Source organism: Schistocerca americana, chromosome 7, assembly GCF_021461395.2.
Source record: "Schistocerca americana isolate TAMUIC-IGC-003095 chromosome 7, iqSchAmer2.1, whole genome shotgun sequence".
NCBI lineage: Eukaryota > Metazoa > Arthropoda > Insecta > Orthoptera > Acrididae > Schistocerca > Schistocerca americana.
Genome location: NC_060125.1, coordinates 233,131,726 through 233,152,420, shown reverse-complemented (window position 1 = coordinate 233,152,420; position 20,695 = coordinate 233,131,726). Strand labels below are relative to the sequence as shown.

Sequence of the window (20,695 nt, the reverse complement as noted above, 5' to 3'; positions counted from 1 at the left end):
AAACACAACAGCCACATCCTGTAGCTTCCTTAAATAACTGACTTTCCTGTTAATTTTACTGTGTTACTGTGTTAAACCTAGCTTGAGTAAGCACAAATAATTTATATGTTTATAGGAATAATTTTATATATATATGCTCAGAAACATTCACAAAAAGATATAAACTTGTCGTCCCAATGGGAGATAATGGTGCAGAATATATTGTGCTACAGATGTGACTGAGTGAACTCTGGATATGAGTACACTATCAAATTTTTGTTATATTAAACAGTCATAATAAGCCATCAATTTCAGAAAAATGGTACTTGACAGGTGTGCAATATAAGCTATTTCAGTTTAAGTTGCCATCAGCTAGCTATAATCTGAAATAAAGGAGGACACTGAAAATAACTTGATATTCAAGGAAGGATAAAAACATAGCAGTCCAGTTAATCCTTCCACATGTTAAAACTACATTGATTCCTCAACTAGATTCCCATTCTGCTCCTATAACATACATATACAGCTATCATTTTATGATAAATATGGATGTGCTTATGTGTATAGTACTGATAATTCAGAAATACAACAGCTATGTTATGTAGCTGAGGAGGCATCACCATGTATTTAAATACTAACTTTCTTGTTAATCTTCCTGTTTTAAACTTAGCTTGAATAAGCACAGTTAGTTCCCAGGCTTCAGTGAATAATTGTAGGTGGGAGACAATGTTGTTGCTCTGAAGCAATACTGGGTCTGTAATCCTAATATTTTCACTAACAGGTCAAAGTTGTTCTGGCATTGCTGTGATGTTTACAAAAAGGGTCATTCCTAATAGAAAACAGATTGGAACAACATTTCCTGCTATTGAAGTAATGTAGCTGAATGAAATTGGTCACTACCGTTTTCTCAAAACGCTTTGCTACATGAAAAATCAGTGTTTTTTGTCCAAAACTGAAACAGCTGTTAACACAAATAGTGCCCATAAGTGGTGCGGTTCTTTGATTTGGTTAAGTATATTAAGGCACTCTTAAATGAAATGAAACAGTCCTTGCCCCTACTGCAGGAACTGTGACACACCCGTTAAATAAGACTATTTTGGCACGAATCGTCATTTTAATGTGCCTTACTTACATAAATAACACCACAAATTCGCGAAGTATCGAAATCATATACATACTACTACAAATAAACATTATTATTTCAGAAAACAGAGAAATAGTCTCACCTGTCCGTCATATGGTCCAGTTTCTTGGGTACAAAATTGAAAAAGTGAAGTAAGGCTTCATATAATAAGCGAAATCTGAATATAAATTATGAATTGGAGTCGTCTTACCTTTTTCTCCTTCCTCATTGTTATGAATAGTTCAGATATAATTTTGTCATTGCTGCTGAAACTACATCGGTCACTATTCCTGCCATATTGAAAACTTATTCTCTTGTTAAGTTCGTCAACTGGCCAAAAATCGCCGGTTAAGGTATCCCAAGTTTATTCACCGGTTAAGCGTTATTCCGGGAATAGAGTCTGTCCGGCTGCAATGTAACTGCAAGATGCCACTAGCTGTGGCGACACTTTTGTTGCGAGTGTGAAACCTGCTTCAGGCCTTTTAATCACCTCGTCAAATGTGCCCAGTGAGTCCATCCACGGTCGATTTTCGGCCGTGATCCATCTTGCCCAACCTAACCTAACCTAACCGAACCGTTGAGGTCCAGTGTGAGTCGATCTCGACTTGCTTCAGTAATGCTTCAGTGAGATCTCTGACAGCAAGAGTAGTACCTTTGGTACGTGTAATATCGGGTTGTTCCTTTGCACCCTGCAAGAGACACGTGAACATGGTAAGTTTGGAAAATGTTCAGCCGCTATGATATCTGTAAACTAATTATCAATCTTTATAAAAGGCAGTGTTACGAATAGATCTTAGAGGCATATTAAAACTTACCCCCATAATGTGAACTGTATTTCGGTCCTGAAGGATATATTTAAGTAGTGTGATAATGGATTTATTGAATTGTGCATTACACCTGCACAAGATGTTGAGAAATGATGAATTCAGCGAACGGGCGGACTGAATGTAATTGTGTGGAGTGTTCGCAACTGATAAATTATAGTACGTGTAGCTAATTTTTTCTTTGTGCATAGAAGATTGATATTTTTTTCCTCTCTTTCTAGTCTACACACAAGAAGAAGACGAGGAAGCTGAGAGGCCATGTGAGTCACGGACATGGGCGAATAGGTAATTTCTTGTCGCACATTTTTGATCATTGGCTAGCATTTTTCTAAACAATGGTAGAGTAGCCAGATGTCTCATAGTTCGTTTTAGTTGGGTCGTAATTACCACAGGATTGGTTTAAACATCCAATGTCAACAGGGTGTATGTAAAGTTCCCTGGACGTTACGCTGCAATGGCTTGCGAAGTAATATTATCACCACCTCCATTGTTAGTGTTTCAGACACATAAGCAGCTGAGAAACTTTGATTTCAGTGTTACTTATTGCTTTAACTGCCCCCCTTCCTGCCCACACCAAAATTAGCCGTGTATATTTTAGACTTTTGATGAATGTTGGTAGGACATGTTAACTATTCGATTTTGTTGTTAGTGTTGCCTAGTTCTTATGTTAGTGGATAAATAGTGTGCCAGACTGTGCTACAAAGGTGTATCACTGCCTTTCATTTTCCACCATGTCTTTGAGATTCATCTGCTATGGCAGTGGATCCTCATATTTGTTCCGTATGTCATGCTTTAATGTATTTCGGGGTTTATACTAGTTTCATGGACCTCTGAAAACCTGTCACAACGTACTGTATTTGGTTAACGGATTTGACCTGTGACGTAAGGGTGTTGTGTGTGATGTCATGACAGTGCGGAGTATAGTTTAGGTGTGTTTGTAGATGTCTTGTTGCGGTTGGTGGTGTATTCTGGTGGTGGGTTGGGTTCATTTGGGTGTCTGTGCTTGAAGTGTGCATTTATCGGTTGTGTGTTATAGAGGTATGGAAATTAGTTTCATTGAGTTAAGAATTAAGTTTCCTTTGTGTTTGTTATTGCAGTGTCATTTGATGTTATTCCTTTGCTGTTTGCCGGGCGGTAAGTCGTTTAATTCTATTTGTGGCTTCTTTTGTTAGGCATGGATATGGCTTCTAAGTTTAATAGTGTGCGTCTGCGGGCTGAAATGGGGGACGTCATGTTGTCAGTCGTTAAGTTTCTCCAACTTTTTGGGCTTGTGGCTGAGATAGCCAAATGCAGCGTATCTAAGCAGCTGACTATATTAGTTGGGGGTTTGTTTTGGTTTTGCTGTGTGTGTTTGTTTTGGTATTGTGAGCTGCTGTTGTCCTGTATAGGTTGAGGGAAGTGTCAGATTCCAATGTGTCATCGTAGCTGTGTGTTTTGGTATTGTGAGCTGCTGTTGACCTATTTAGGTCAAGGGAAGTGCCAGATTGCAATTTTTGTTGTTTTAGTTCTTTGTTTCATGGTATCAATAGTTGCGGTGTGATTATAATTTTATGAGTAGTTGGTTTTTATTTTGTGGTACCGACAATTGCGGTTGAGCTATGTTGGTGAAGGGGAGTGACGGATTCCTGTCGATATTGTAATTGTAACGGAATTTGGGAATTTTTTTGTGTTTTTCTCAACATGGATCACGGTGTCTGTATGTGTTTATATTTAGTTTGTTCCCACCCATATATAGACGAATTTCCCTAACTGGTCCCTTTAGTTTGATTATATTTTTGGTGGGTGATGTGTTTGTTGATTTTATATGTGTTTTCGTGTTGTGTTTATGTAATGACATCATAGGTGCCATATTGGAGACGTTGAGAATGTTTGTTTCCACCATATTGGTGACTTCGTGGGTCAAAACAGATGGGTGGAATCAGAGGCTTGTGTAATCTCCTGTGTTCACAGCAATAGATTACTTGTTTGTACTCTAGTGCTAAAGTTGCTTCTGGTAGAACTACTAAGTTTGTTATAGTTTTCATGAATGTGATCTTATGGTTTATTTTGACTCTTTGATGAGGTCATATACAGGTTGTTCTCAGGAGTGGTCAGGTTGATTTTCTGTGGTAATTTGGCAGTCACTTGTAATTAAGTATTACAGTTTGTAGTTGGAGTCGGCCCAAACAAATTCTGCTTGTCACATCTTTCATGTGGCGACCAGTGTCATTAGAAAATTTTGGTTTCCCGCTATAAAGAAAATTACATGTGATTTAATGGCCCCAAATTGCTTTATACAGTTTCCATGGTAACCAGTGTCTATTAACAGAGACAGTAAAACATGAAAAATAACAAGCACTCCATCAGTGACAGTACCAAAGTGAGTGCTGATCATCTCACTATTTAGTGCCCTAAGCCACCAATTAGCAGAAGTGCCCTGATGCATGCTGGTTGCTGCAGCCATATAGCAGTTCTGCTAAGTCACTTCTGGAGTACTGGTTATTCCTAGTGTTTTATTGTTCCTGTCCATACTTTATAATTAAAAAATGTTGCACTAGACTAATTTGGGACTGTTCTTTTGAATGGCCATATAAAAATTCCCTTAATCGTTTTGTTTGTAATGGGGAAACCCTGTGCTTTCAGTTGACACTGGTCGTTGCATGAGATGTGCTGAGTCGTATTTGGGCTGACACCAGTTAAATACCGCAAAAACTAAATATTTGCCGAAGTAAAGTGTCAGATGCCTTAAGAGGGACGCATGGTAAATAGATTGTATTTGAAAAGACTTTTGCTGTCTTGTAAAGTTTTTGTTGCTGTGCTCCATTAATGTTCACTGAAATACTGTGGTTAGAACGCTGTGTACTATAGTGCACTGATGATATTGATGATTCGGTCAGGTGTAGTCAATCTGGTGATAGTATAGTCAGTGACCCTCTAATTTCAGCAGAAGATACAACTTCAGTAGTTTATGGCTTAAAGTCCTCAAAATTGATGGTTACTGATGTGGTAGTTGTGGATGGTAAGGTGGGTTAGCCCTACTGGTTTTTCATGTATATTGGGTTTCTGTTTCTTGAAATATAACATTTCTGGGAATATTTCTTCATCCTCAAATGTTATAGTTTGGATCATCTTACTTGGGTTGGGAGTTTGTCCTCTTTTTTCCCATGTTTGCAAATTTGAGTTTTTAAAATTCCGCCTGGAAAAGTTACCGTATTTACTTGAATCTAAGACGCACTTTTTTCCGGTTTTTGTGATCCTGAAAACTGCCTGCGGCTTAGAATTGGGTGCAAAGTAAGCGGAAGTTCTGGAAAATGTTGATAGGTGCCACCACAACCAACTCCTGCCGTTGAATATATGTAGCACTATACAGGCATGCTTTGCAGGCACAAAGATATACTGGCGCCAAAACCTCTGCGTCAGTAAATAAATTAAAAAAAAAAGTGAAAGACAAGCTTTTTTTCTCCACTCAGTTTTGTTCAACCACTGCATTTTCATACATTATCCAACGAAGTAAATACAAATTCCATATTGTTCATTTTCGAATGTAGCAGCCTTTTAATGTACTACGAAAATCCAACTGGCAAGACTGTTTGGGATGTTTGTCAATATGGCCAACTCTACGTTCTGAATTTTTTCCTACCTGTGACAAGAGATGGTATCTGATAGGAACTTTCATGAATTGTGAATCACATGCAGTAGTCTCTTCACCATAAGAATAGTACGAATGTAAACATTTTGCCGTGTATTCCTTTGTTTGCTGCTATCTCATTTAAATCCTGTCTGTCTAATAAACTACGTGACTAGAGTGAGACAACAGCAAACGCGGAAGAATATACATATCATGTCATGTTTATATTCGTATTATTCTTATGCCTAATAGTGATAGTCAGAAATGAAGCACGGCAACTGACTAGATTTTTAAATCTAAGATGACTCTAATTTCTGTGCAAAATGTAATGTACTAAAGAGGCGTCTGCAAAGATTTTCAAACGGAGAAAAATTTTCGCAAAACTTTTATTCAGACCATCTATCATATGCAGTCTATTATTTGGTTCTTGTTGATCACTATCAAAGAAAGCAGCACTGTAAGTAACAACAAATGGCAGTCTCTTGCCATTGTTTCGCTAATGAGACGATTCCTCTTTTTTTTAGTGTAAGCGGCAGTAGTGTGCACAAAAGCAAGCCATGCCACGAACGGCAACAGGTTGTAAACGCTCATTATCGGAATGCGACAAACAATGCATGACACAGCACAATAATGAATTTTGAGCTTAGTGACGAAAACACCTATAACAAAGACAAAGGCATTTATCAGATCAAGGAAAAACAAGCAATCAATTCTAACCAGACGAAGCACGTGAAAAAGGAAGCGTACCCGTTTAAATACGGACAGAGTGCCTGACGCATAGCAATGACTGCCCGGTAAAGCTTAAATGCTAAGCTTACCACACAAGTCAAACTACTGTAGCTGTATCGTCATTCATTCGACATAAATTCTCTCATATATTACAATGGACCAACTTTGTTTCGGTTTAGAGGTGCGGTCTAAAACGTTTATCTCCCCTTGAATTTAGTCTCATTTTTCAGGTGTGGCTTAGATTCGAGTAAATACGGTAGTTCGGTTGTGGGTTGGAGGAGCCAACTACTGGCTGGACGAAAACTGGCTGTAATGACGCAGTGATGTGTGATCCTTTCAAGAACTTAGTGGCATATTTTCAGAATGTCAAGATTTCAGAGATAGTTGTTAGGCGTGGACCTCAGAGTACAGTTCAAATTTTATGGAATGTTGTTTTGCGAGAGCAATTTACACAGTATGTTAAATTGTGCCACAACATAATTGCTTACATCTGACATCAAAAAATTTATGAAGCACTCCTTCTCATTGGTTCTGCCTTGTCAACCAGATAGTGGTTCATTTTCACTTCCCAGTGTAAACTAAACAAACAGTTACCATTTGCATCATGTAGTGCAAAAGGTGTTGACTCCATATGTACACTTTTACGGCAAAATGTTATTGGTCACTGTTGAATTTACTTTTTATGCTGTATAACTTGGTGGGCAAGCTGGAAGAAAAATGAAAGCGTATCTGCTTGCTGAAGTATGCTTTACTTAATGTAAAAGTTGGTGGTAATCATTTCAGTATACTTTTAACTGTTCAGGCATAAAGTTCATTCTTGTGGCGCAATGATCTTTGTTACATTTTTCAAAATTGGAAAACTACGAGGGTTGGAACTTCAATAGTGGCAACTATTTATTTGCAGCTCGTACAAAATAGATATGTGTTTCAAAGTTTCACTGACCTTCACAGTAGTCGCAAGCATTGTGTATAGCCCTGTTGCCAGTGATGTGGAAGTCGTAGGATACTCTTAGCAGTGCCAGTTGTTGACTGTTCGAGTGGCGCAGCCTATTGCGTGACGAATTTGTAGCAGTTCTGAAGCGAATGCCGTGAAGTGTTTCCTTCAGTTTAGAAATAAGAGTTGCTCATGAGGGCTTAAGTCAGGGGAGTGCAGTAGGTGGTATAGCACTTAGTAGCCCCATCAGTAACAGCTTGCACTATATGTGCTTCAGGAATGTCCTGCAAACTGATGGTCAGGTGCTGCAAATAGTAAGGTGAGGTTTCTGACTTTCACAGTAAAACAAATCAGTAACAGCTTGCACTGTATGTGCTTGAGCAATGTCCTGCAAACTGATGGTCAGGTGCTGCAAAAAGTGTCATCACTTCTGTCCCTATGCTGGTCGTAGGTTGAGTTCTAAAAATGAACAGCATAGAGACAGAAGTGATGACACTTTCTGCAGGACCTGACCATCATTTTGCAGGACAATGCTCAAGCTCACACAGTGCAAGCTGTTACTGATTTGTTTGACTGCTGGGGCTCCTAAGTGCTAGACCACTTACTGCACTCTCCTGACTTAAGCCCTCTTGAGTTCAACTCGATTTATAAACTGAAGGAAACACTTCACGGCATTCTATTCAGAACTGCTACAAATTCATTGGGTAATAGACTGTGCCGTTCAGTCAACACAACTGGCGCTGCTAAGAGTATCCTAAGACTTTCACATCACTGGCATTGGGGTTATACACAATGCTGGTGACTACTTCGAAGGTTAGCAAAACTTTGAAACACGTGTCTATTGTGTACGAGCTGTAAATATTAGTTCCAACCCTCGTATATTCTTTCTGTGTATTGTGGGTTTGATCACCTATAGTTATATGTGGATGATATAATTTTTAATCCTTATTTACAGGAAAGCACAGGAAACATCCTGGTGGAAGAGGTAATGCTGGTGGTATGCATCACCACCGCATCAATTTTGACAAGTATCACCCTGGCTACTTCGGTAAGGTGAGGTTTCTGACTTTCTACACGCTTATTTCCGATTGATCTGGAATGATGATTAAACAACCGGCGAACTGAGTTTAATGATGAGGTTCCGCTTCTGACCAGATATTTAGAACTCAGAGGGTTGTAGCATTTGCTTGCATGCAGCATTTTGCCTGTGTTCCTTTAATAATCCAGTGTGTGCTGAAAAATTTTGTTTAAACCTTACTTTAATAACTGTTGACACTTCTTGAGTGTTTGCGTCCATATTTTACCTCTCCAGAACTTCAGCTTCCTTGTTACACATGGATAGTTAGTGGAAATACATTTGGATCTTTCTTTTTTTGTATATAAAATGGCTGAAAGTGAGTGGTTTAAATTTTCATAATATGTTTTTATTGAAACTTCATGACATATTTCAGTACATACTGTAACTCAAAAAGTGCTGCACATTGAGTTTTGTATTTTGTTTAATAGTTGTATTTACCACTTTATTCAAATTGAAAATTACTTTTGTTCCGTAGCTGTTTCCATTATGCTTTTCATAATAGATCCCTTGCTTCAAGCTAATGCTTCTATCACATCAGATTCTCTTCATGTCAAATGCCCATTTTCTTTTTATAAGAATTCACTATAAAATCAAATGACATTGAAATATACTTACAGAAATAGGATAATAGGGTCTGTGTAGTTACATTAGTAGTAAGAGGGCTTACACAAATGAAGAGGAAGAAATGGTTGTTACTGGATGAAATCATGCAGTAGACATTACGGAGCATCGAGCCAATGACATGTAGTACGAGCTTCTGAAATACATTTCATTGTGGAGGATAAACTGATGGCGCTCATCAGTTATCCTGCCTTCGGGAATCTCACAACTGTTGCATGTTCTCACAGTGCAACGTTTTGAGTGATGGCACATGGATCAGTAACAGTTTTATTGTCCATTTTAGCACAACAGTATTATTGGTATCTGATGCTGGGTTTGCAGTGTATTTTTGGCCAGAAGGTTGTCAGAAAATCAGATAGAATTAGGCTCTTGTCATAGAAAATGAAAGTTTGAAGCAAATTATAGCAGCAAAATAATTAAATATGCTGAATGAAATAATTAAGAATGTATAGTTACTATGAAAACTTGGGCTGGGAATGTTTGCAAACAATATCTATATAAGAAAACTGCTTGTTAGGTGAGGAAAGGCAGCATACACATAATTACGTAGCTGCCACTCTTTCTAATGAAAATTCTTAAAGTGTGAAACAAAAATAATGGTAGTAGAAATTATGGCCCGAGGAAATGTAAAGTTATTACATTTAAGTATGCAGTCAAAGATAATGCCCTCAAGTAGGAAAAGTCTTTATTTTACTTAAAAAGAAAGTCTAGTGAGACTAATAACACAAGACTACTTAACCACTGCTTAGTAATATAATATACATTCACTGAGATACAGGGTTATTCTAAACGATGAAGCAATTTTCAAAACTTCATATTTATTAAAGTACAAATCCAAAATAAACAAGCTTTATACCAATGGAAAGAGGAAGTTTCAAAGTTTTTTCATAATGTTTGATATCGGTTTAATAATTTGCAATTAATTAGTTTATAATAAGTAATTATTATAAATGTTCAATGTGGCTGCATGGCAAACATAAACATAGTAGCCAAACATGTCCCAGACGTGCGCAAGCGTATCTGCTGTTACTGAGTGCCGGCAGCAGTGATTCGGTTCTGCAGATCGTTCAGAGTGGTTGGTAGAGACGGGACGTAAACAGCTTCCTTCACATAACCACATAAGAAATAGTCAGTGTGAGAGATCAGGAAATCTTGGTGGCCAGAAGTGCAGAGCCGGGTCCTCAAATCCCCTGTGACCGATCTACTGCTGAGGAAGGAAGTTGTTCAAAAAGCCTTGTACAACATGTTACCAATGGGGTGTAGCTCCATCCTGTTGGAAAATGTGAAGTCCTGGGAATCTTCCATAACTTGAGGAACAGCCATTCTTCAAACATGTACAGGTATGTGATTCCTGTTAGTTCTTTCCGCAAAGAAAAATGGTCCCTAAACCTTTGTACAGGATACGTCACAGAACAAGTTTATCTTCAGTGAGTCTGTCTTGTTGCAATGGTGAATGTGGATTTTCCAAACCTCGTATGCCAACATTGTGTATTGACTTTTCCACAAAGGTGGAACGTCACTTCATCGCTAAAAATTGCATGCTGTAGAAATGCGTCATTCATCTTTTCTAGCACATAACCACAAAATGTGAGACGCTTATCTTTGTCATTGGGGTTGAGAGCCTACACAAGTTAAAACAGTAGAGCTGGTACAGCAAACGCCATCTCAGAACTTTCCATACAGCTGGTTTGGGTATTCAAAGTTATTGACTGGCTCTATTGGTAGACTTACTGAGACTGTACACAAAACTTTCTTGAATCCATCGGACATCATCCTCTGACACAAGTGGTCGGCCTGTGCTTTTTCCTTTGGTCACATTGTTTCAATTGCTTATACAAAAGGCTAATGCTTTTGTGAATCGGTGGTTGAATACTGAATTTGGTATGAAATGCCCGTTGCACTGCAATTTGTGACTCACTTTTTGTGAACTCAAGAATGCAGAAAACCTTACGCTCCACAGTCGTCTCACTCACAGCTGACAGTGAAATGAAATGACGACTCTATTGTTGCGCAAACTTTACCACCCGCTTCACAAACCATCACCACCTTCCTGCTGCTGCCCACCAGAAATTTGAAAGTTCCTCATTTCATTAGTATAAAGAATGTTCATTTTGGATTTGTTTGAATACATACAAATTTTTGAAAATTGGTTCATCATTTAGAATAACTGCTACAGCATTATCAGGGTTGCCACAGGTTCTGGAAATCGGGTAATATCAGAAAATTTTAAACACATCAGCGAAATTTGAAAAACAAAACACTGGATAATCTGTCTCATTAGATGAAACTGATTGTTTACTGAAATGTCACGCATCATTGCTGGCTGGGTGTAGCAGAGTTCGTGTGTCGCCTCCCTACTCCCTCAATCCTATTGCTTCTCCCCTTCCTACCACTCCCCTCAGTTTGCAGTCAGTGCAGCCACAACTTCTTGCCACTAGCCTAACAGCTGCTGACGAGAGGGAGGGAGGGAGGCATGAGGTGTGGTTTGTTTCCGTCTGATTCTGAGAGACTATAGCCACAGCATCCAGAGACGGTCATGTGTGCATGAGTTGTCAGTGAATGTGTGTGCGCTTTCATTTTCTGACATGCTATGGCTGAAAATTTGGTTTTGAGTGTGATTGTCTATTCTACGTGCCTGTCTGCGGCTCAGCAATCATCTTTACAGTGAGTTGCTACCTATCCTCATTATTATTGATTCTCAGAGTATTTGAAAAAGTTATCTGTTGCATTGAGTGATCACCGTGGTCTCATTTGATCAACATGTTGTCTGTGGCTCGTGAGTAGCTGGCCAAACGAGTGGATTTCCACAATGAACCAAAACAAGAGGCTGTTTATGGAAGTATCTGTAATGTACTGAGCCTGCCCATCAGATCTAGTCTCACTGATCTGCCCGGAGGTTGGGTCTGTTTGTGTGCGCCGTAATGCAGCATATTTTCGTGGTTTATCCATGGACCCAGGACTGCGATGCTCCTCAGTGGGCCAGAGACCATGGTCAAAGGAGTTCGGGAATTGTGACTCTCTCACTGCAAGTGAATGGCATAGTGTAGCATTTTATAGACATTTTATTTGTTGTAGTACATTTTGGCACTTCAAAAGTAGTTTAAATGTTAAAATATGGACGATAAGAAGAAGAAAATTGTCACTGGTGGTTTGTACACTGTGTACTAACATTTCTCGAAAGAAAAATCACACAATACCTGTAAAAGTAGATAAAACACAGTGGGTAGTAACTCACAATAACAAACATGGTAGAACCAACTTTTTATTGGTCATCTACAGTGTTGGTTTACACAATTCTTCCCCACGTTACACACCTTCTTTCAAGAGGCCTACTTTTTTCTGAAGATATTTCTGAAATCAGTGAAGGTATTTTAAATCTGTCTTGTGACTCCAAGGAAAGGTGTATCTTTGTCATGAAATGTTTCATTTTATTGAAATAAAATATCAGTGGTCTTAATGAAACACACATACCATTTGGCTTGCTTTCTTCATCTAAAAACAGTTCATTACAAAAGATGTTAATGTTAGTACTTGATAGTTTTGCTTGCACCAGGAAATGTAATCTGCTTGCAAGTTTTTAGCTATTTCCTCGTTTGCATTACTGTTTTTTGTACTGTAGCTGCAAAGGCAGATTCTCATCTTACATCTTAACTTACCCTTGAGATCTCAAAATTCGTATGGAAAAAAATGCTAAAACTTTTCTGGAAAGCAGGGAAATATCCGGGAATTTCACTTGGGAAATCTTGGGGGCAACAGATTGTTATATGCAAAGCACCATTCACTTTGTTGTGATAGGATGTACCATGTCCTTGAACTGTAGACAGAGCTGTAATACATCTGTCTGCAACTGATATTATTAAAATTGTTTTGTAATTTCCGCTTAATAACTGGAATTGTTTTAATGTTCTCACATCAGTTTGTTAAAATAGTTGCACTCAACATTCTTATAACATTGGAATAGTACTGTAATTTTCAAATTATGCTGTATATTATGTGATTTGTGGTTGTAGTGTGTGGTTTTAGTGCTCATTTTCTTTCAGCTTGGTATGCGCAACTATCACTTGAGACGCAATACGAAGTGGTGTCCCACAATCAACCTTGACAAATTATGGACCCTTGTCACGGAACAGACAAGGCAAAAGTATAAGAACAATACTGAGGGGAAAGCACCAGTAATTGATGTTGTGAAAGCTGTAAGTAGAAAATTTAAATAATTATTGGTATAGTTGGTGTAAGTTCCCATTTCTTTGTCAGTATAGCATTTGTAAACAGAAGGATTAGTATGCAACATGACACCACACTCCACTCAAATACTGAGAAATGCTACATGAGGGGCTGTGTCAAACTTGTAAGCTTTCTGAAGGTCATTGCATGTATTCAGCACATCAAAATGCACAATGTCTTCCCTTGACAGTGTAATTTATGCATGGAGCTGGAATAATAACTGGTGTAAACAGTTTATTACATAAAAACATTTACACATACTGTATTCATACAGAAAAATACATTTGTTGATTGTGCATGGTCATTTGCATATTTCTTTCCTGTTCAAAATGCTAATTCATATTTCTGTGATGCTGACAGTTCCATTCATATAACTCATCAGCATTTCATGTTTTGTGTGTTTGGTGATGTTTCCCTACACAAGTTTTCAAACTTTTGGTCTCTTCCATGTTATAGCTCTTAGTAAAAAGCCCTTGTGTGACCTTCACGATTTCATGAAATATAAGGCAAGCAAAAAATGGTGGTTGAATGCAAAAATGTAGAAATTGTGGGAGAGGTTTGCCATGTTGGCAGAGAACACAAATGGTGTATCATAAGAAGGCAGAACCACTTGATTGATCTACTATCAATATGAAGAGATTCATCAAAAAAAAAAATAATTTCAGGTGTTTATTCACTGAACAGTTCATGTGAAAGTTGCCATTGTACATTGGTTTGGGACATGACATTCAGAATGATTACTCAAGTTTCCATCAGTCAGGTGACACAATGGCATTATGGCATTGAATAACACAAGATATTGTGGAATGAAAAAGTGTTGTTCAGATTTTGACTGTGTAAGTGTGTTTTGAATGAATTGCATGCTAAAGTCACTACATTTGGAACATTTATACAACTTTATTGTTCTGGATGTTTATTGAAATGAAGCCTACCAAGTTATACAATGTATATCTGTTGTTGGGGATTTTTCAGTTGCTAAAGTCATCTTAATAATAGCTGTGGCAGTTTACATTAATTAGTGTTAGTTGTCAATATTGTTTCTTGCCTTGAAGTAGATTGAAGAAATGTATTACCTCAATTGTTGATTGTCGAGATTTGTGGCATTTTTAAGTTTAAGTATGAATTTTAAAGTGTTAGCTGTTGTCTAGGGACTGTTCATAGTTCTGATGCAATTGGTGTCAATGTGTGGTCTGTGGTTTTTCACAAAAATATTATTGGTGCTAACTGGACATTTTAATTAAATTTTGTGTGTAAATTATGTGCATATCAGTATGAGAGTACTGCTTAAAAGTATTAAGAGTAATATCAGAAGTTTAGGATTAAAAGATACAGAATGTGCACAATTATTTCTGAATTTTCTTTCAAAAATAATTTTTGATAAAACAGAATTGTCCAGTCTTTTGTATTACATGTTTCTATAATTTATGAGCAAGTTTTTCTGAAAATTTATACCTCTCATGGTGTACTTACTGTGTTGCAGGGTTACTACAAAGTATTGGGTAAGGGTCGCCTACCGAAACAGCCTGTGATCGTGAAAGCGAAATTCTTCTCCAAACAGGCTGAGGATAAAATAAAAGAAATCGGTGGCTGTTGTGTTCTTACTGCGTAATGCAGATGTGGTGTAAGAAAGTTTTTTCTTAATAAATATATCAAACATCTCCCGTACTGGTGTTTTTTGAAAAAGTGCTTACTTTCTGTATGTTCCTGTCTCCTGATGAATAAATTCAACAGAAACCAATTTTATAATAATTGCTATCTAACATTAGCCCTTTTGCAGTGGTATTTACGTCATTGGTATTAATATACTCATAACAGTTTTTCCAATAATTATGAGTACCATGTTTGTTTGGCTTGAGATAAAACACTGAACAATTGATTAATAGTATCAATATTCACTGAAGCCCTTATAGGTACTCGCCTTCAGAGCTGATGTAGAGTTCAGCTAGAATTTGTCACCTGTCCTTGTTATTCTTCTGATATAAACAGTAAGTTTAATTCATAGTAAAATTTCCTATATTATAAAATGTAAAATAAATAAGGGAATTGTTTGTAAGGGCTTTACAGGAAGTTGTCTTCTGTGCCACACATATAAAAAGCACTCAGTCTTCAGACCACGAGTGGCCTACAGGGACCATCCGACTGCCGTGTCATCCTCAGTGGAGGGTGCAGATAGGAGGGGCGTGGGGTCAGCACACCGCTCTCCCGGTCATTGTAATGGTATTCTTGAACGAAGCTGCTACTATTCGGTAGAGTAGCTCCTCAATTGGCATCACGAGGCTGAGTGCACCCCGAAAAAGGGCAACAGCGCATGGCGGCCTGGATGGTCACCCATCCAAGTGCCGACAATGCCTGACAGTGGTTAACTTCGGTGATCTCACGGGAACCGGTGTATCCTCTGCGGCAAGGCAAATATATTGCCAGATTTCGGTTCCTGATTACATCCAATTCATTACATGCTGTAAAATTTTTGCAATGAAGAATGGATGTTGCAGATAATATTTCTGGAATTAGAGATTATTAAATTATGACAATACAAATGGAGAATGATTACCAAAATTGTGGAACATGATGAAAACAGTTCATGTGCACGCTTGAATGTAAGAGGCAATATCATCATTTCCTCATTTTTGGATGGCTTCTATAGTTAAGGGGAGTTCTAATATTGCAACGTGGTACAAAAATCATATTTTCAGTTTTTAATACTACAGACTAATTTGGAATTTTCTGCTTAAAATGGTCCAAAATATGTTACATTGTAATTAAAGGGTTGCCACAGGTTCTGGAAATCAGGGAAATTTGGAAAAAAATGAAAAATCTTGTTTTTGTCTCAGTAGGTGAAATGGTTTGCTTACTGACAAGGGAACCTCCCCATCGCACCCCCCTCAGATTTACTTATAATTTGGCGCAGTGGATAGGCCTTGTAAAACTGAACACAGATAAATCGAGAAAACAGGAAGAAGTTGTGTGGAACTACGAAAAAATAAGCAAAATATACAAACTGAGTAGTCCATGGGCAACATAGGCAATATCAAGGAGTACGTGAGCATAAGTGTGCCGTGGTTAGCGTGCGCAGCTGCTGAGCGAAAGGTCCTTGGTTGAAGCCTTCCCTCGAGCGAAAAGTTTAATTACTATTTTTGCAAAGTTATCTGTCCATTCGTTCATTGACTTCTCCGTTCACTGTAATAAGTTTAGTGTCTGTGTGTTGCGACCGCACCGCAAAACCGTGTGATTAGTAGACGAAAGGACGTGCCTCTCCCATGGGAACCTAAAACATTTGATCGGAAGGTCATAGGTCAACCGATTCCTCCACAGGAAAACACGTCTGATATATTCTAGACGACACTGGTGACGGCATGAGCGTCACATGACAGGAATATGTTGTCGATCCACCTAACATGCACACTTGGCGAATGGGTAAAAAGATTCTTCTGCCTTCCCCGATTTAGGTTTTCTTGTGGATGTGATAATCACTTCCAAAAAAGTAATGAAAACATAAGAGTGTGTCACATAAACTGCAACAAATGAATGCAACAGTTTCACAGTCGCACAGTTTTCTCTGTGCTCTGTCAAAACATATGTTTTTAACGTTTTCAAATTTTTCCGTGTGTAGACCGTCAAATCCTGCATATGTCCAAGCAAATCTGAACATGTCCTGGAATTTTGGAGAGTGATATTGATTGTGTGTGAGTGCCTGAACTTTGATAAATGTCTGAAAATAAAAAAAATCAAAATTTTTACTCGAGGGAAGACTTGAACCAAGGACCTCTCGTTCTACAGCTGCTCACGCTAACCACGGCGCTACTGAGCTTACAACCTCCTTGATGTTGCCCATGGACTACTCAGTTTGTATATTTTGCTTATTTTTTCATAGTTCCACACAACTTCTTCCTGTTTTCTCGATTGATCTGTGTTCAGTTTGTCAAGGCCTATCCACTGTGCCAACTTATAACTAAATCTGAGGGAGGTGCGATGGGGAGGTTCCCTTGTGAGGTGAGGTGTCATACATCGTCGCTGGCTGGGCACAGCTGAGCATGTGCGCCACTTCCCTACTCCCTGATTACTATTGCTTCTCTCCTTCCTACCACTCCCCTCAGCTTGCAGTCAGTGCTGCCACCATTTCTTGCTGCTAGCCTGGCAGATGCTGACTAGGGGCAGGGAGGTATGAGGAGTAATTTGTTTGGATCTGATTTTCAGAGACTAGACGCAGCGTGTGTGTGTGTGTGTGTGTGTGTGTGTGTGTGTGTGTGTGTGTGTGTGTGTGTGTTTGTTTGTTTGTTTTGTAATGTTTCCGAGTGTGAATGTGAATCTGGGTTATTTCGGTTTATTCCCCCAAACCACCTTCCACTTTACGAGATGACTTACTTGGAATTTGCAGCCAGTCTTCTTTACTGGATGGCCGGCTGCTGGAATCTCTTGACTTCTTTTCCGTCAAATAATGCTAGGCACGGGAATTTTTACTCTCTTTATACTTATGAAATAAGTAGACATACAAACTTTGCTTTTCGTCAATTAATGATGTATTTGACTTTCATACACACTAAAACTCTCACTTTCAACATAAGTATATAACTTCCGGGAAGTCCTTCGTACAGTCGAACATCAGAAACAAATTACAGTTAAAAGAAAGTTGGCTTTGATACAATAACTTTTCTTAACATAAATCAAAAAGTAGTCTTGCCTATAGCAAGGTTACGTCAAGAAATTTCAAGAGTTCTTTTTCAACTGTCTTTGTAATAATAATAGTCAATGCCCCAATAAGCACAGAGCATAATCTAAACTCCATGCCCCCCCCCCCCCCCCCCCCCGCCCCCTTTCAGATCGAACACATGATAATTGTTATGCAAATATCACTCATTATAACATTTCATATCTTAACGGTATAGATTTCTTACATGTTTATATACATATCTTTCCTTTCAATAACAATTCTCTCTTATTGTTTCTCTGCTATTTCCTTATTTTAATTTGTTATTAAGACATGAGCATTTACTCATGGTTTTAGTCAGCTGTATTAATATTTAGGAATTGTGAGGACTTGTTCTTTTCTTTATTTCCTTTTTTTCCCCTCAGTCGTAAACTTCAGGTGTTTGACACATGAGTAGTCTATTTTCTATTCAGATACTTTGTTCTCCTCCTCCTAGTATGAACTAATTTCATTATTTGTAGCTTGGAGGAACTCTGGACGAAATGGAAGTGTTCTTTTGACACTCATTTATTTCCACAAAACATAATAATGCTAGTTGTTCATAGAATTCACACTTCCCAGAATAATTCGTATAAAATTTGTGACTTTTGTCACGATATTGTCCCCTTCTCTTAGGATCAGCACCTATTCCTTGCTTTTGGATTGACATTATGAGAGCACTTTCTCTTCCCACTCTGGTAGGTACACCCATTACAAAACATCCCTATTTTTTAGGCCACAGATCGCTCTATCTCCACGTAGGTATGCCTGCCCTTTATACTTAGTGAATGCTGGGCACAACCCCCTTATCCTTTCTAAGTAGGCCTCACGGTTCACTACCCTAATATACAGGGTGATTCAAAAAGAATACCACAACTTTAAAAATGTGTATTTAATGAAAGAAACAATATAACCTTCTGTTATACATCTTTACAAAGAGTATTTAAAAAGGTTTTTTTTCACTCAAAAACAAGTTCAGAGATGTTCAACGTGGCCCCCTCCAGACACACGAGCAATATCAACCCGATACTCCAACTCGTTCCACACTCTCTGTAGCATATCAGGCGTAACAGTTTGGATAGCTGCTGTTCTTTCTCGTTTCAAATCATCAATGGTGGCTGGGAGAGGTGGCTGAAACACCATATCCTTAACATACCCCCATAAGAAAAAATCGCAGGGGGTAAGATCAGGGCTTCTTGGAGGCCAGTGATGAAGTGTTCTGTCACGGGCTGCCTGGCGGCTGATCCATCGCCTCGGGTAGTTGACGTTCAGGTAGTTACGGACAGATAAGTGCCAATGTGGTGGCGCTCCATCCTGCTGAAATATGAATTGTTGTGCTTCTTGTTCGAGCTGAGGAACAGCCAATTCTCCAACATCTCCAGATACTGTAGTCCAGTTACAGTAGCACCTTCGAAGAAAAAGGGACCAAAAACTTTATTGGCTGAAATGGCGAACAAATGTACAACAAAATGAAACTTTATAGCTCCCTTAATTCGCCGACAGATAGTGCTTAGCTCTGCCTTTTGTCGTTGCAGAGTTTTAAATTCCTGAAGTTGTGGTATTCTTTTTGAATCACCCTGTATTTCTATGTATACCATAATTCAGTATTATCTGGTAAAGATAGGTTTATATCTTAAACTTCACATTCATTTTTTAATACATCATTTACTCACTAGAGTCCTCCTCTACTTATCAACTTCTATATTTCCAGTAGATACTATGTCTACGTATACTGTTTGTCCCACTAGCCTTCAATTCATCAGAGTATTTATTATACTGACATTTCTTAATGACCAACATGACTAATTCCTCTCCTACTTTAGTTTCATGCCTTTTTCTTATTTATCCATTACTCATTACTACTTTACACTTCGTTATGTAGCATTTTCGTTCCATAAAAGATATGCTTTTGTCTCTCTTTGCGCATGAGTTCATTGTGCCTATTCTAATCTCTTATTTAGAACTTGCTGTGCTTTGTTTATGTGCACGTCTTCTTATGCACGTTTGATGTAGAACTGTCATAGCTTCCTATATATGGGCACATATTTCCATATGTACACACATTTTCCCCTACAACACCTGGCGGTTCTCGCATCGTGACAGGCTTTCTTATGTAATTTAATGTTTGTTTGGAAGTTTATATTTGTGTGTGTGTGTGTGTTCGTGTAGTCTGATGTTTTGCCTTTCTTATCTAACGATAAGAGTAAGGTTTCAAGTAAACATGGAAATAAGGAGAAGCTTCAGCGATTGAAGTATGTGAATATGAAAAGAGGGAAAGCATAGACAGGTCCTCAAATGAGAAGTAAGAAAAGAAAAAAATAGATGTGGATGCTAGGATCGAAGAAGAGAGAGAAGATAGCCCCAAAGACAGGAAACCCTTGTAACCCCTCTTTCCTAGGATCCATACCCCTCATGTACTTGAGTGAGACGCTGGAGGTGGTCTGGTGTTAAATTGCCACATACAGAACTGACTTGTCCCACTTTCACCCTTTGAGGTCCCCAAAGGAAATCCTAGCAACCTTATGGAAATGGCAAATGATGAAAAATCGGGCACACTTGCTTGTGAGGGTTGTGTGAAAGGTGTGTTTTGTGTTAATCATGATTTATCTATTCTTGTAAATCATGCTTTTAGCTACAATACCCACCCCTTTTCAAAAGTTATACAAACCCTCCCACCTATATCGCATCTCACAAAAGGTATAAAATACTCAATACAAAGTAGATCATCTCTACACTACAGTAGAACAGTTGTTCAGTTAGACACATCATATTATATTTTCCACAAATATAATACTCTATTCAGTTTTTTGTCTAGATATCACTTTTTTCTGTGATTCTATTAAGTTCTCTATTCTAGTCATATCTGGTTTTCTAAGTAATAAGATTAGAGGA

General features: G+C 38.3%; 1 protein-coding gene across 1 annotated transcript; it reads left to right on the top strand.

The window, feature by feature from the left end:
* The first annotated feature begins 1,724 nt into the window (after positions 1 to 1,724).
* LOC124622338 (60S ribosomal protein L27a) lies at positions 1,725 to 14,784 on the top strand. Its single transcript, XM_047148016.1, has 5 exons — positions 1,725 to 1,813; positions 2,148 to 2,211; positions 8,152 to 8,249; positions 12,936 to 13,088; positions 14,600 to 14,784. Exons 1-5 carry the CDS (start codon positions 1,811 to 1,813, stop codon positions 14,726 to 14,728), a joined length of 447 nt encoding a protein of 148 aa, XP_047003972.1. The 5' UTR covers positions 1,725 to 1,810; the 3' UTR covers positions 14,729 to 14,784.
* Positions 14,785 to 20,695: the final 5,911 nt, after the last annotated feature.

Bases quoted from the DNA above. Each gene is read 5' to 3' on its own strand.
- LOC124622338 (XM_047148016.1), top strand. The intron at 2,212-8,151 runs GTAATTTCTTGT...CCTTATTTACAG, and splicing joins TCACGGACATGGGCGAATAG to GAAAGCACAGGAAACATCCT. The intron at 13,089-14,599 runs GTAAGTAGAAAA...ACTGTGTTGCAG, and splicing joins TAATTGATGTTGTGAAAGCT to GGTTACTACAAAGTATTGGG.